The sequence below is a fragment of the Diadema setosum genome, chromosome 17, assembly GCF_964275005.1.
Source record: "Diadema setosum chromosome 17, eeDiaSeto1, whole genome shotgun sequence".
NCBI classification, from domain to species: domain Eukaryota; kingdom Metazoa; phylum Echinodermata; class Echinoidea; order Diadematoida; family Diadematidae; genus Diadema; species Diadema setosum.
This window is the reverse complement of record NC_092701.1, coordinates 22,527,252-22,539,730: the sequence shown is the minus strand read 5'-3', so window position 1 is coordinate 22,539,730 and position 12,479 is coordinate 22,527,252. Positions and strand designations below refer to the sequence as shown.

At 39.0% G+C, this 12,479-nt stretch overlaps 1 protein-coding gene across 1 annotated transcript; it reads right to left on the bottom strand.

The window, feature by feature from the left end:
- Positions 1-1,122: 1,122 nt before the first annotated feature.
- Positions 1,123-2,669, bottom strand: LOC140241031 (uncharacterized). The gene has a single exon (XM_072320801.1). It carries the CDS (start codon positions 2,636-2,638, stop codon positions 1,169-1,171), a length of 1,470 nt encoding a protein of 489 aa, XP_072176902.1. The 5' UTR covers positions 2,639-2,669; the 3' UTR covers positions 1,123-1,168.
- Positions 2,670-12,479: the final 9,810 nt, after the last annotated feature.

Here is a 12,479-nt window from a genome sequence, read left to right as displayed (position 1 = left end):
TGCATATTAAGTCTCTCACTGGCTTGTGCACAAAATACTATAAAAAGCAAATTTTGGTTGATACTGACCAGCAAAGTAGATTACAATCCTTTCCCAAACGAAAAATAATTGTCACAACAATATTGTAACAAAACAAGTCTTGGCCCAAAGGATCATTTTTTTTTTTTTTTTTTTTACACTTTTTAATTTCTTCTTTCCTTTATTTCATTGTGACACTTGTTATGACATTACCTCACCTAATTTGCACAGATGATGGTTACTATTAGTCAGTACATAATGTATTTCATGAACACAAGCAAAACTGAAAATTTGCTGAAGTTTGAATTTTGGATGACACATCTACCACTTTGTTTGTTTGCATTTTCTTCATTCAGTAAAGTGAACTTGAATGTGATTGAGACAGTAAAATGCACATTAACAAACTACCTACTGCCATACAAAGGCTTGGCCTTAAATAAAATGTTAACATATAATACACCTGTACCATCATCATTAAAAACATTTTTAAGCAGACATCCTTTCAGGACAAATTTGCCAGCAAATGTGACTGCTTCAAATTCTATGTCTTATGATTCATTCTACTTTCATGGCAAATTTATAGTACTGAATACAAACGTAATTTTCTGTAGACATTATATGGCATGACTGGCTTAAAATACATCACAAAATCAACAAAGGCAAAACTTCTTTGGTTAAAAATGAAAAAAGGAAATCTGACATAACATTTCATGATAAAAATGTGAGACTACTGCAATGAAAGTCATGACATACATGTGTACATCTTGATACACTTCACGATGGGAAAGGGTAATGATCACAAACTTGATGTTTATACCAGTACTTGTAAACTTAACTTATTGTCACTAACATAGATGAGTTAATGACTTTGTCTGAGGTTTTGCTTCTCAATTCATATCAACTGGGTGGGTTAAATGGGATACAAAATGGGCAAATAATGAAACCTTGTGAGAGAAAGGTGGTATCACATGAAACACAGTTACATCAATTAGTAATGCCATTATGATATAAACATAAATATCTGAAAGATGTATTTTGATTTTGGACATACTGGTACAAACACATTTCATGAAATGAAATTCAAACTTTGACTGACAGAAGGAAAATTATGGAAACTCAGCAATGTAGGCTGAATCTGATGTGAAAAAGATCAGCTATAAACTTCCAAGATAGAACCGATTCTAGCTCTGCAAAGTGGACAGATTCTTTGCTGTCTCGCATGACTGCTGACAATGGTCTCTGCACAGTTCCGACAGGCACAGAGATGTCGGCAGGGGAGGAACAAGGTGTCCTTGACAGTATCCTGGCAGACGACGCACAGCTGTCGATCCTGCTCCTCGTTCAATCTGTGCTTCAGGTCGCTCATCAGGCGTTCGATGGAATCCCCCTTCTCCGTATCGCCCACCGGGCTGGATGCTCGCCGACGGAGAGAGTAACCCCCGCGCCCGTTCCTGCTAGGTCCAGGTCCATCACCGTTCCCACCCTCGGCGCCTCGAATGTTATTTGAGACATTCTCATTGATGGTAGGATAGCCCTCCCCATCAGCCTGCCTTGCCTCTCCTGCTTGATCCCGCTGGTTCTGGGCATCCTGGTCGGGACCTCGTAACTCTCCCCCTGGGTTGGCAGCTTGCTGCGAGCCAGACTGCACCAGGTTTGTGACCAGCCGGGCCAGATCTCGGATGGAATTCTGGATGTTCCTCTCGTGTTGGACGTTGAGGTAGACTGTGACTAACGCCAGGAAGGTGAAACAGAGTCCCAGCGCAATCAAAGCATACCAATTCTTGAACACAAACTCCTCCATGACAGAATAGGTGGACAGTATGTCATCACAGACAAGGTTAACATTCTGCACAAATCCTCTGAACAGCCTCAAGGGGAATGTAACAATCTGATCCACAGTGTCCAGAATGTCATAACAAGCACTTGTAATGTATTCAGTAATCGAGTGTATAAAGAACAAAATCTCCTGAACTACAAACTCTGAGAATTCAGCACACTGATAGAACAATTTCTTTCCTATCATTATTGGATAGTTGATACCAGCAATGGTATACTCAGTGGCTGTGTTAAGAATATTCAGGAGATAATCTTCCAGGCTGGCTTTACTCCTGTACAGGGTTTCTGTAGTGTTTGTCAGCATGTCAACACTGAGAGAAACGACATGATCGACAAGTGAATTCATGAATTTTCCTATCTGGGACATGCCCACCAATGCAGAGTCCACTGTGTGTGACCAAAAATTTGTGATGGATGTGAGAATGGCACAACCAATTGCAATGGAAGATTCATAGACAGTGAGCAAGCACAGCATCGTGCTGGTAAAACATGCCTCAACTGCACTGCACGCCGCACTCCAGGTGATACTTGCCAAGTAACGGCTGAGACTAACGGTTCTTGAGGGCAACTGTCCAAGAAACCAGACCGCTTCTATTGTGAGGTGGCCTGCAGCCACCATGCCATCGGTCATCAAGCTCCATAACTGGATGCACCCTCTGAACACTGCAGTTACAAGTCTGTAGTTGAACTCAAAGATGTAGACGACACCACAGATGAGACGCGTGCACAGCCAGAGCACAGCGTCGATGTACGACAGGAGAACTGTGAAAGAGTTGGCCATCATGTATGCAACCTCAGGTCAGGACTTAGTTGTCTCTGCTCTCAGGCAGTCTTGAGCATTTCCATACCCTGTTAAATAGAACACAAGAAAAAAATGGTGAGCTGCAGGTACATTTTTGCTTGAACCAGCTACAAATCAATATGGAGTAGATCCTGTGTGAAGCAAGGCCTTCTACATCAATCAAAAAGAGACACTGATGTGTTACAAAAAAAATAAAAATAAATAATGCTTTTAAATACAAATACAAATCATTTTTACAGCACATTCAGATATCAAGTGGTGATTGATTATTCTGTAAACATCTAACGCTCTTTGATCATGACTCAGTCACCCCACATGCACACAAGTCGACTACGCATTGACCGGCTGTCCATGGATATGTTCACAGCCCAATGCATATAGTATACAAAGCCCTGTCGCTGTACACAAGTAAGAGAAGGCTGAAACCTCCTGTGGGTTCCATGTTGCTGTAAAGTTACAGACTTTTCAGTGTGCACATCACTATTTTTATTGTAAATATGCTATAAATATTGACTGCACCATCACCTACTGTCACAGCATAACGCAAACCACCATCCCAGTTTATTAGTTCGGAAAGAGCTGCTTTTTGGGATTATCTCATCAAGTGTCAAGGTCTAAAAAAGGGCTTTCTTGTCAGTTGTTGACTAGTATGATGGGGGGTTGTGTTTCCGAACACTGAAGTTCACGCGTGAAAACTTACCTATTTTACATAGAATATGCCCCCTTCTTTACCTCAAAGACTTGATATAGACTCCTCATATACTAGACAACATACTCTGAAAACGGCGTGAGAATTAACCTGCTAAATCGTTGGATTTTCCCCTTCAAAGTGACGTGACTCCATGTACGAATGTATCAAAGAGAGTTGTGCACGCATTGTTTTTGTACGGGAAATATATGAGGAGCGAGCGTGCACGGTGTTTACATTCTCGCCGTACGATCGACGCTGTCAAACATTCGATCGAACTGGCCTAATGGCATGTGTGTATAAATAACTCATAACACCTTGTGAGACTTTCACTTCTGATATACCGGCAGCGAGAACGACAGGCATCGCAGCCAGCGGGAGGTATAAATTACATATAGTAAGGGTACTAGATCTCGCGCAGGGACTTACTGGTCGCGCGTAGCGAAACTGCGTATAGCAAGCAATATTACGCGTGGAACTAAGCGCAAAATTTGCCGATACGCCCATGGAATAAACATACCTGACAGAACCGCTAAACCTGAGAAGGAAGCAGGTAAGAAATTTTGATTTCGAACAAATTTTTCACTAAATTTCCAATTTTTTACCTCTCAAGTGTAATTTACCTACCTTAGCTTAAAATCTGTTTTAAGGATGTTGTAGCCTAGACGTGTCCAGAGACTCCAACCCCAAGCACCTTCTGATCTGGAGATTCTCCCGCCTGAAACCCCTAGCAAAAAGGAGACTCCAACTTGATGTGCATGTAGCGCACATCACGAGCGCGAAGTCCCTTGCGGTCTAAGGTTTTAGATGCTCTCTCGTGCTATCTAAGGCTTATGTTTTTAACATACAATGAAATTAAGGAAGAAATCATTTCAAGCGGGAGAAATTAAATCTCAAGCAGGAGAACTGGAGATTCTGCAAAAATGGGCTTTCGGCAGGAGATCTCCCGTCAAAAGGGGGAGAGTTGGAGTCTCTGCGTGTCGTCTCGCTTGTCTTGTTTGTAGCCGATAGAATTCGTAATTTGTTCGATCGATCATTTAAAATATTCTACAAAAGCCGAAGCACGTTACAGCCGCAGACGGGCAGACACTTTCACGCATGAAACTACATGAAGGGCAGCTGCGCGAGAAATTGAACGCATAAAATTAAGTCCGACATACAAACGGCGACAGCACACTACTCCGTCATCGTATCATCAGGAGATTCTGGGAGGTGATTTTTCTGCATTTTCGTGATATTTATTGAGAAGTTCAGGTACGATTGTGGAATAATTTCTATTATAAGAGCATCACAAATTTTTGTGCGCGATATCTAAACCCCTCAACCATACATTAGCAAGAAAATAAGTTTTTTAGGTGAGCTGCGTGAGAAAATGAAAGAATTATCATAGTTAATATGAAATTATGAGACAGTTACTTAAATTTTTGCATCGCATCTTGTAGATCTATATATCCATGAGAATTTCATTCCCAGGGTTGATTTTATTCCTGGGTGCGTTATTTTCATTACAGACGCACTATACAGTATTTCCCCAAAAAAATTACAACGGGGCCCTCCGCAATGATATCTTTAAAAATAGTGAATCGATCTAAATACGAATTCAGGGTATGAAACTATAACTCATTGCCCACATCTTACAGAAAACCCCATTCGATTTGCTTCAGTGGTCAAAGAAAAATGAGGAATTTTGTAGAGGATGTCGGGAATCTCTTCTGTCCAAATTCTGTCTATTATTCACACACAAGTGAGCATTGAATTGCTAAAATTGGAAGAATCAGACTCATGACATGCTTTACAACAATCCACATTTCTCTGTGACCACTTAACCAAATCGAATGGGATTTTCTGCAAAATAGAACTAAGATGTTATATTTTAAGACCCTGAAGTAGCACTTAGACAGGTTGATCATATTGGGTGTTATCAATTCGAAAAGCCGATTGTAATTTTTGGGGCGACTTATTGCAGTATGTCCCCAAAAAAATTACAATCAGATTTTCGCATTGATAACGCCCAATATGATTAAATTTTTCAAATGCTACTTCAGGGTCTTGAAATATAACATTTTAGCTCTATTTTGCAGCAATCCCCATTCGTCATGAATCAGATTCTTACGAGTTTAGCATTTCGATGATCTTGTGTGTGACAGAACTTGGACAGAAGAGATTCCCGACATCCTCTACAAAATTCCGTATTTCTCTTTGACCACTAAAGCAAATCGAGTGGGGTTTTCTGTAAGATGTGGGCAATGAGTTAAAGTTTCATACCCTGAATTTGTATTTAGATTGATTCACTATTTTTAAAGATAACATTGCGAAGGGCCCCGTTGTAATTTTTTGGGGGACATATTGTAGACCGTCTAAGTTAGACGCTTTCTACACGTACTTACAGTACAATACGCGTCCGGTCCCACAACCTGTCTGATCCCACAACTGACGCAACGCTTGGTGATCATGGTGATACTATTCTACCTAACGTTACCAGTATTTCCCCCCTCCTGTTCAATATCAAAAGGCACAACATCACGACATGTTGCCGTTATTCTGTAATTTACCCAAAACATTTATCTGGAGACATGGTTCGCCATATAGACTACAGTCTGTACAGACATAGGGCCTACAGGTAACGGCCAAAAACATGGGCATGTCAAATCATGAAACCTTCCAAACCAACTCACTGCCAATGGCATTATGCATTCCTTAGTCACATATTCGTAAGTCTTAATTCATCAAAAGGTCCAGAGATCCAATAATCGAATACTTACAGATGTTATATACAGGAATGTGGGTATGCAAGGTCAGCAGGTCATCTAATGCTTTAAATTTACTGCTAAAGAGGATCCACTGACGCACACCATCATCAGCTAGCAGTTCGCAGAATTCCCTGTTGGGAGTGTTGCACTACAGCTAGCTCGCTACTACAAATTATACATCACGCACGCAGCTAGCTTTAGCTGCAGCTCAACAAGGCGAGGGATCGGGTGATCGCTGGGGAAGTGGTTTGTCCAGGGCCGCTGTAAGTACCCGTTGTCATCATGAATGGTTCAGCGGCTCTAGCCAAAGATTTATAGCGCGTTCGACAGAGCGTGCGCGTGCGATGTGTCGACCGCATGATACACACCGAATGTACGTACGCGCTAACACGGCTACAGTATGCAATGTGCGTGCGTGACTGCCTGCTGCAATGATCAATTCGGCAATCAAAAAGTACAGAAGCTACCAAAGGCCCCGTCTCAAATTAGACTTGTAATTGATTCAAATCAATCACAACTTTACGATTGACTGCAAATCCATCTTATAAAAAAGTTATGATTGAAATTAAGACGGAGAACTGCAATCAATCAATCACAGGTTGCGATTGATTGCAGCTTTCAAGAGATTTGTGATTTATCACCAAGTTTTATAAGACGTACAGGGCCCAGGCAACATCACTGATCTTTGATAAAATACAAACAAAAACGGTTGGATTCCTATAAAAGTCACAATGAAAGTGAACATAAGAGGGGGAGTCGCAAAAGTATGAAGATACGAAGGAATCAGAATTTACATATACTGCGATAGGCGTTAAAATTGTCCCTTTGCAGTCAGTGGCGTATCTAGGGAAAACGGCGCCCGGGGCAAGCACGAAAATTGCGCCCCTAATTTCTGAAAAAGTGTTCAACCCCAACCCCATCCCGGTATAGGGACTTTAAACAAGGTCCACATGATGCTTTTTCAAGCACTTAAAAAGGATCTTTTGAGGGTGATTTAAATGTAATGAATTTTGACAGATTTTGGCGAGGGAGCGCAGCGAGCGAGCCGAAAATGTTTGTATTTCAGCTTACAAAACATGGAATTCTTGTCATTTTTTGCTTACCAAATCTTACAATTCTAAACAAGATATATAGTGACGGCCTTATAGATAACGATCTATACCAAAAAAAAAAAAAGAAAAACGGAGGACTTTAAAAATACTCTACATTAGTACGCGCGAGAGAGCTGAAATTTGTATATGTCCTCGTCATCATCACGTATTGTTCTTATCTTTTTTAATATAAATTTTGGCGAGCGAGCGCAGCGAGCGAGCCGAAAATTTTTGTATTTCAGCTTACAAAACATGGAATTCTTGTCATTTTTTGCTTATTAAATCTCACAATTATAGTGACGACCTTATAGATAACGATTTATACCAACAAAGTGAGGACTTGAAAAAATACTCTAAATTCGTACGAGCGAGTGAGCCGAAATTTGTATATTTCCGCGTCATCATTACGTTTTGTCATTATCTTGTTTGATTCGGGGTTTTTTTGCGCCCCCCCCCCCCCTCCCCTGTATGTTCGAAACCGTTGGCGTCCTCTTTTGATAAAATCGGCGATCGCTTCAGAACGAATGAAATTGCAGACGCTGCTCCGTGTAACATTTTTCCTGCTAAATATAAAATGACATGAGTGAACACAATAGACATTGTCATTTTGTCCGCTTCATCGTCACGTTTTGTTATCTTCTTCTCTTTTTTTATACAAATTTTGGCGAGCGAGCCGAAAATTTTTATATTTCAGCTTACAAATCATGAAACTCTTGTCATTATCTTGCTTATTAAATCTTACAAATTCTAATCAAGATAATATTTAGTGACGGCCTTATAGATAACGATTTATTCCAACAAACCGAGGACTTGAAAAAATAATCTAAATTAGTACGAGCGAGTGAGCCGAAATTTGTATATTTCCGCGTCATCATTACGTTTTGTTATTATCTTGTTTGATTCGGGTTTTTTTGCGCCCCCCCCCCGTATGTTCGAAACCGTTGGCGCCTTCTTTTGATCCAATTGGCGATCGCTTCAGGACGAAAGAAATTGTAGCCGCTGCTCCGTGAAACATTTTGCCTGCTAAATATAAAATTACATGTGTGAACACAAAAGACACTGTCATTTTGTCATCATCACGTTTTGTTCTTACCTTCTTTTTTTATATAAATTTTGGCGAGCAAGTGCAGCGAGCGAGCCGAAAATTTTTGTATTTCAGCTCGCAGAACACGGAATTATTGTGTGAACACAATAAACATTGTGATTTTGTTCGCGTCATCATCATGTTTAGTTTTTATCTTGTTTGATTTGGTTTTCTGCCCCCCCCCCCCCACCATTCTCCGTCCCCCCTTCCGGGAGATTTTATTTTTTTTTTCCCCTTCTTCTTCTTCTTTTCTTTTTTTTTTCTTCTTCTTCTTCCTTTTTTTTTCTTCTTCTTCTTCGTTTTTTTCCCGTTCCTTTTTGCGCCCCCAAGGAGTATGGCGCCCGGGGCACGTGCCCCCCTTGCCCCCCCCCCCCCTAGATACGCCACTGTTGATACAAACAGTATAGTCACCGAGTTCTGAAGTTGGATGGGTTACTAGTATGTTTTCTTTTCTTCATATGGAGCTACATAAATATATGCTCCATGATGCAACTAAAGCATTCAAAGATGCATCGTTTCTTTCCTATTTTACAAATGTATGCAAATTTATGATATTTTCTAATAATAATTTTCGAAGTAACTTGACATTGGCTTGCATTTCCCCACCTAATATAATTCTACTAATTACATAGAGGCTGGAGAAAATATGCAAACACCCAAGGTCGCAAAAATCAGTAGAAACCAGTAAGCATTTTTAACCGTTTACTGGTTTTAACTGGTCTTAACTGGTTTCAACTGGTACCAGTTGAAATCAGAAGGCAACTCCAAATTTCCAGTAACAAAATAAGCAATTCTAACTGAAACCAGTTGATACCAGTTGAAGATGTACTGGTGCCAGTTGATACCAGTTTAATCATACTGGTACGAGTTTACACCAATTGAAGTTGCACTGCTTACCAGTTGAAACCAGTTAAGTCTACTGGTACCAGTTTATACCAGTTGAATTTGCACTGCTTACCAGTTTATACCAGTTGAAGTTGCACTGCTTACCAGTTGAAACCAGTACAAGTCTACTCGTACTGAATGAGGTCTTACTGGTACACTGTACCAGTTTATACCAGTTGAAGTTGCACTGCTTACCAGTTGAAACCACTACAAGTCTACTGGTACCAATTGATACCAGTTCATGTCTCATTGTGTACCAGTTGACACAAGCTTAAGTCTACTTTTTGAATTCGATTACTTCATCGATTAAAACTGAATTAAAAGGTTAACAAAACTTAGTTAAAACATTAAATAAAAAAGTAAACAAAACACAATAAAACAAAACATTTGACATGATTGAACTTGGACTCTTAATGATTTCAACTCAATGAAACTGGAACCAATTAAGATCAGTTGACTCTTAAACTGACAGACTGTATTTTGACCAGTTTGTGTGTGTGTGCGTGTGTGTGTGCGTGTGTGTGTGTGTCGGTTTGTGTGCAAATGAGTTGACACAATTTGATACCCATGTATCTGACTGGACTTGCTTACAACATCATTCCAGATTAAAACCCACTAACTAAACCTACTGCACGGTTCTTTTGCTCGTGAATATTCATAAGCTATTCAAATTCTCTTCATGAAAATGACAAAATATTGTTAAATCTAATTTTTTTAAATGATTTAAATAAACTCAGAAATGTCTGAAATGCATTAGAAATTTATCTAATATTATCTCCGTGATATTCACAATTTCAACTTGTACCTTTGATGAGGTATTTTCATATTTTTATAATAAAAGTGATACTTGGCCCTATATAAATGAATGAAATATCCCTGGTACTAACTAGGTCTAGGATGTAGGCTAAGACTAAATGTAGTTGTAGGTATAGGCTTTAAGACTAGCTTTAGAAGTTAGGTTAGATATTAGCAATGTCTTGACATACACGAAACACTCATACATCAAATGATTCAACACAAAATTAATTTTGTCAACTGATCCCAGTTGATTCCAGTTGATACCAGTTGACAACTGGTACCAGTTGATTCCAGTTGGACGAATACCAGTTGATACCAATTTGAATGAATACCAGTTGATACCAGTTGATTTCTAGTCACTCATTCCAATTTCTATATTGAAACCAATTGCCTTAACTGGAATCAACTGGTACCAGTTGCCAACTGGTTTTTCGACCTGGGGTACCTGTTACAGCATATTTCTTCATCAAATAATCTATAGGCCTAACCCTCACACAATCTCAATTACTGACAAAAGTATTCCAACCTGGTTGGCTTCGGACTGGTAAAAAATTGTGTTCTTTTTATTGAAAAAAAAGAAGGATGACGGCCTATATCAGAACGCTAGTTGAAACAATATGCCGTACCTTCTCAGAAAGTTTTCCCTAAATTTCCTTTTTTAAACAATAACCAGACTGTGGAATATACGTATAAAGTGTCTATATTAATAGAGAGAGAGAGAGTCTGAATATATGACTCTGCATCTTAGTCTTGTTTGTTTTGTTTGTTTTTTGCTATTACAATTAACCTGGCATGCAAAAATACAGTTTGGTAACTTTTTTTTATATATTCCGGACATGGTTGAATTTGGAAAGGATCTTTGCTAAGACTATGAACAACAGAAGATTTCTAACTAGACGGTTCAAGAGATCGAGTCACAACAGTCTTATTCCCGTAATTGATCCCATGTTTGCTGTTGCCATTCAAAAAAATTTGAAGTACGGCCTATGTGACAAATTGGAGCTGCACCACGATTGATTCATGTCTCATTGCATAATGACCAGTCGCTCTCTAAGGAAGATACGTCCTTATGATGGTAATTACTTTTCGCCGTCCCTTCTCACAAAAGATACGTAGTACTCAGTACACACTTGTACAGACAAGGAGAGGTGCAAAATACAAACTGCGCAAAGATTAATGAAATAAAAATAAAAAATTACTTGACCTTACACGACTTTACACTAATCTGACATAAAAGTATAAAGAACTGTTTGTGACTGTGCATTACAAAAACAACCAAAAGTTGCATGCACTGATTTTATGTCAGGATTCAAATAGGTGAAATGGGTCAACATTGCCAATTTTGAGCTTTTCTTATTTTCTAAGAGCAAGTCTTCTACATTATGCCAACCTTATATGGAATCATAAAATGCACAGGAAATTGTGTTTTTAGCATTATCTCTTGAACACTTTTTTTTTGGGGGGGTACAGTAGTGTAATTAGGTGTGTCTTAAAGAATCCCCTTGCTATTTCTTAAAAACCCAGTAGACACTCTTTACTTTCATCTCTAATCAATTTTAGAAAGGATGGCTCTACTGCTTGACAGTTGGTATTAACTGTGGACATAGTGTGTTAATAAAGCATGCTCCATTTCAGCTGAGACAAATAATCCCTTCATTGTTGTTGCTCTGGTGGTTCACATCCTGTTTTTTGTCCCATTCATCACAACAGCTCAGTAGCACAGTTTGAATAGACCCTGTACTTCAGAGCCTCTTTTCTCAGTTCACACTTTTCCAGAGTGTGTGCTTTCTTTCCAATATTTATATAGGTTAGGAGAGTTCATTTGAATTGAGTTATACATAATGTTTTTTTTTTATTTTTTTAGAATCTACTCTTGCCTAAAAATCTATATCTGAAAACTTTGATGCACGATCAAATTTTGAAGATTAACCATATGAGTTTCGTTTGTTGGAAGTGATTGGATAAGTGATAAAATTGGCTTTCCAGTAAGGGTAGTTTCAAATACGTTCACAACGTACAGCTCAGATTTACACTTTTGCATATATATCTGGATGGGATTTACTTTTGTTTTATATGCTTTATCAGTAGGTGAAATTTCAGTTCATTTAGTACCCGGGTAAACAAACAAAATTATAGCCAACATTATGTTAGTGTTGAAAATTTAAACCGTCAGCTGTTTGAATATACAGCCAGTCGGAACTCCATCTCTTGAATCTCCTTGCTCTGACGTATATACTGCAAATCATTTTCAGTCTTACATATGGCAACTATGATTGGGTTATTCTGTACTCCATTCAATTTCTAATATTTATTCAGCATTCAAATTTGCCTGAAGTAAGTTTATACAACAAAAATATCTGGTTCTCATAAATAACACATTTTTCAAACTTGCCCACCCTATCCTGTTGTGTGGCATAATTTTTGTCATTTATATTCGACAATTCCCTAAACGTGTGACAGTGTTAGGTCTCTTCAGGCATAGCACACTGATGTGAACATGGAGATAGCATTGATCTTTGCAGGGTTG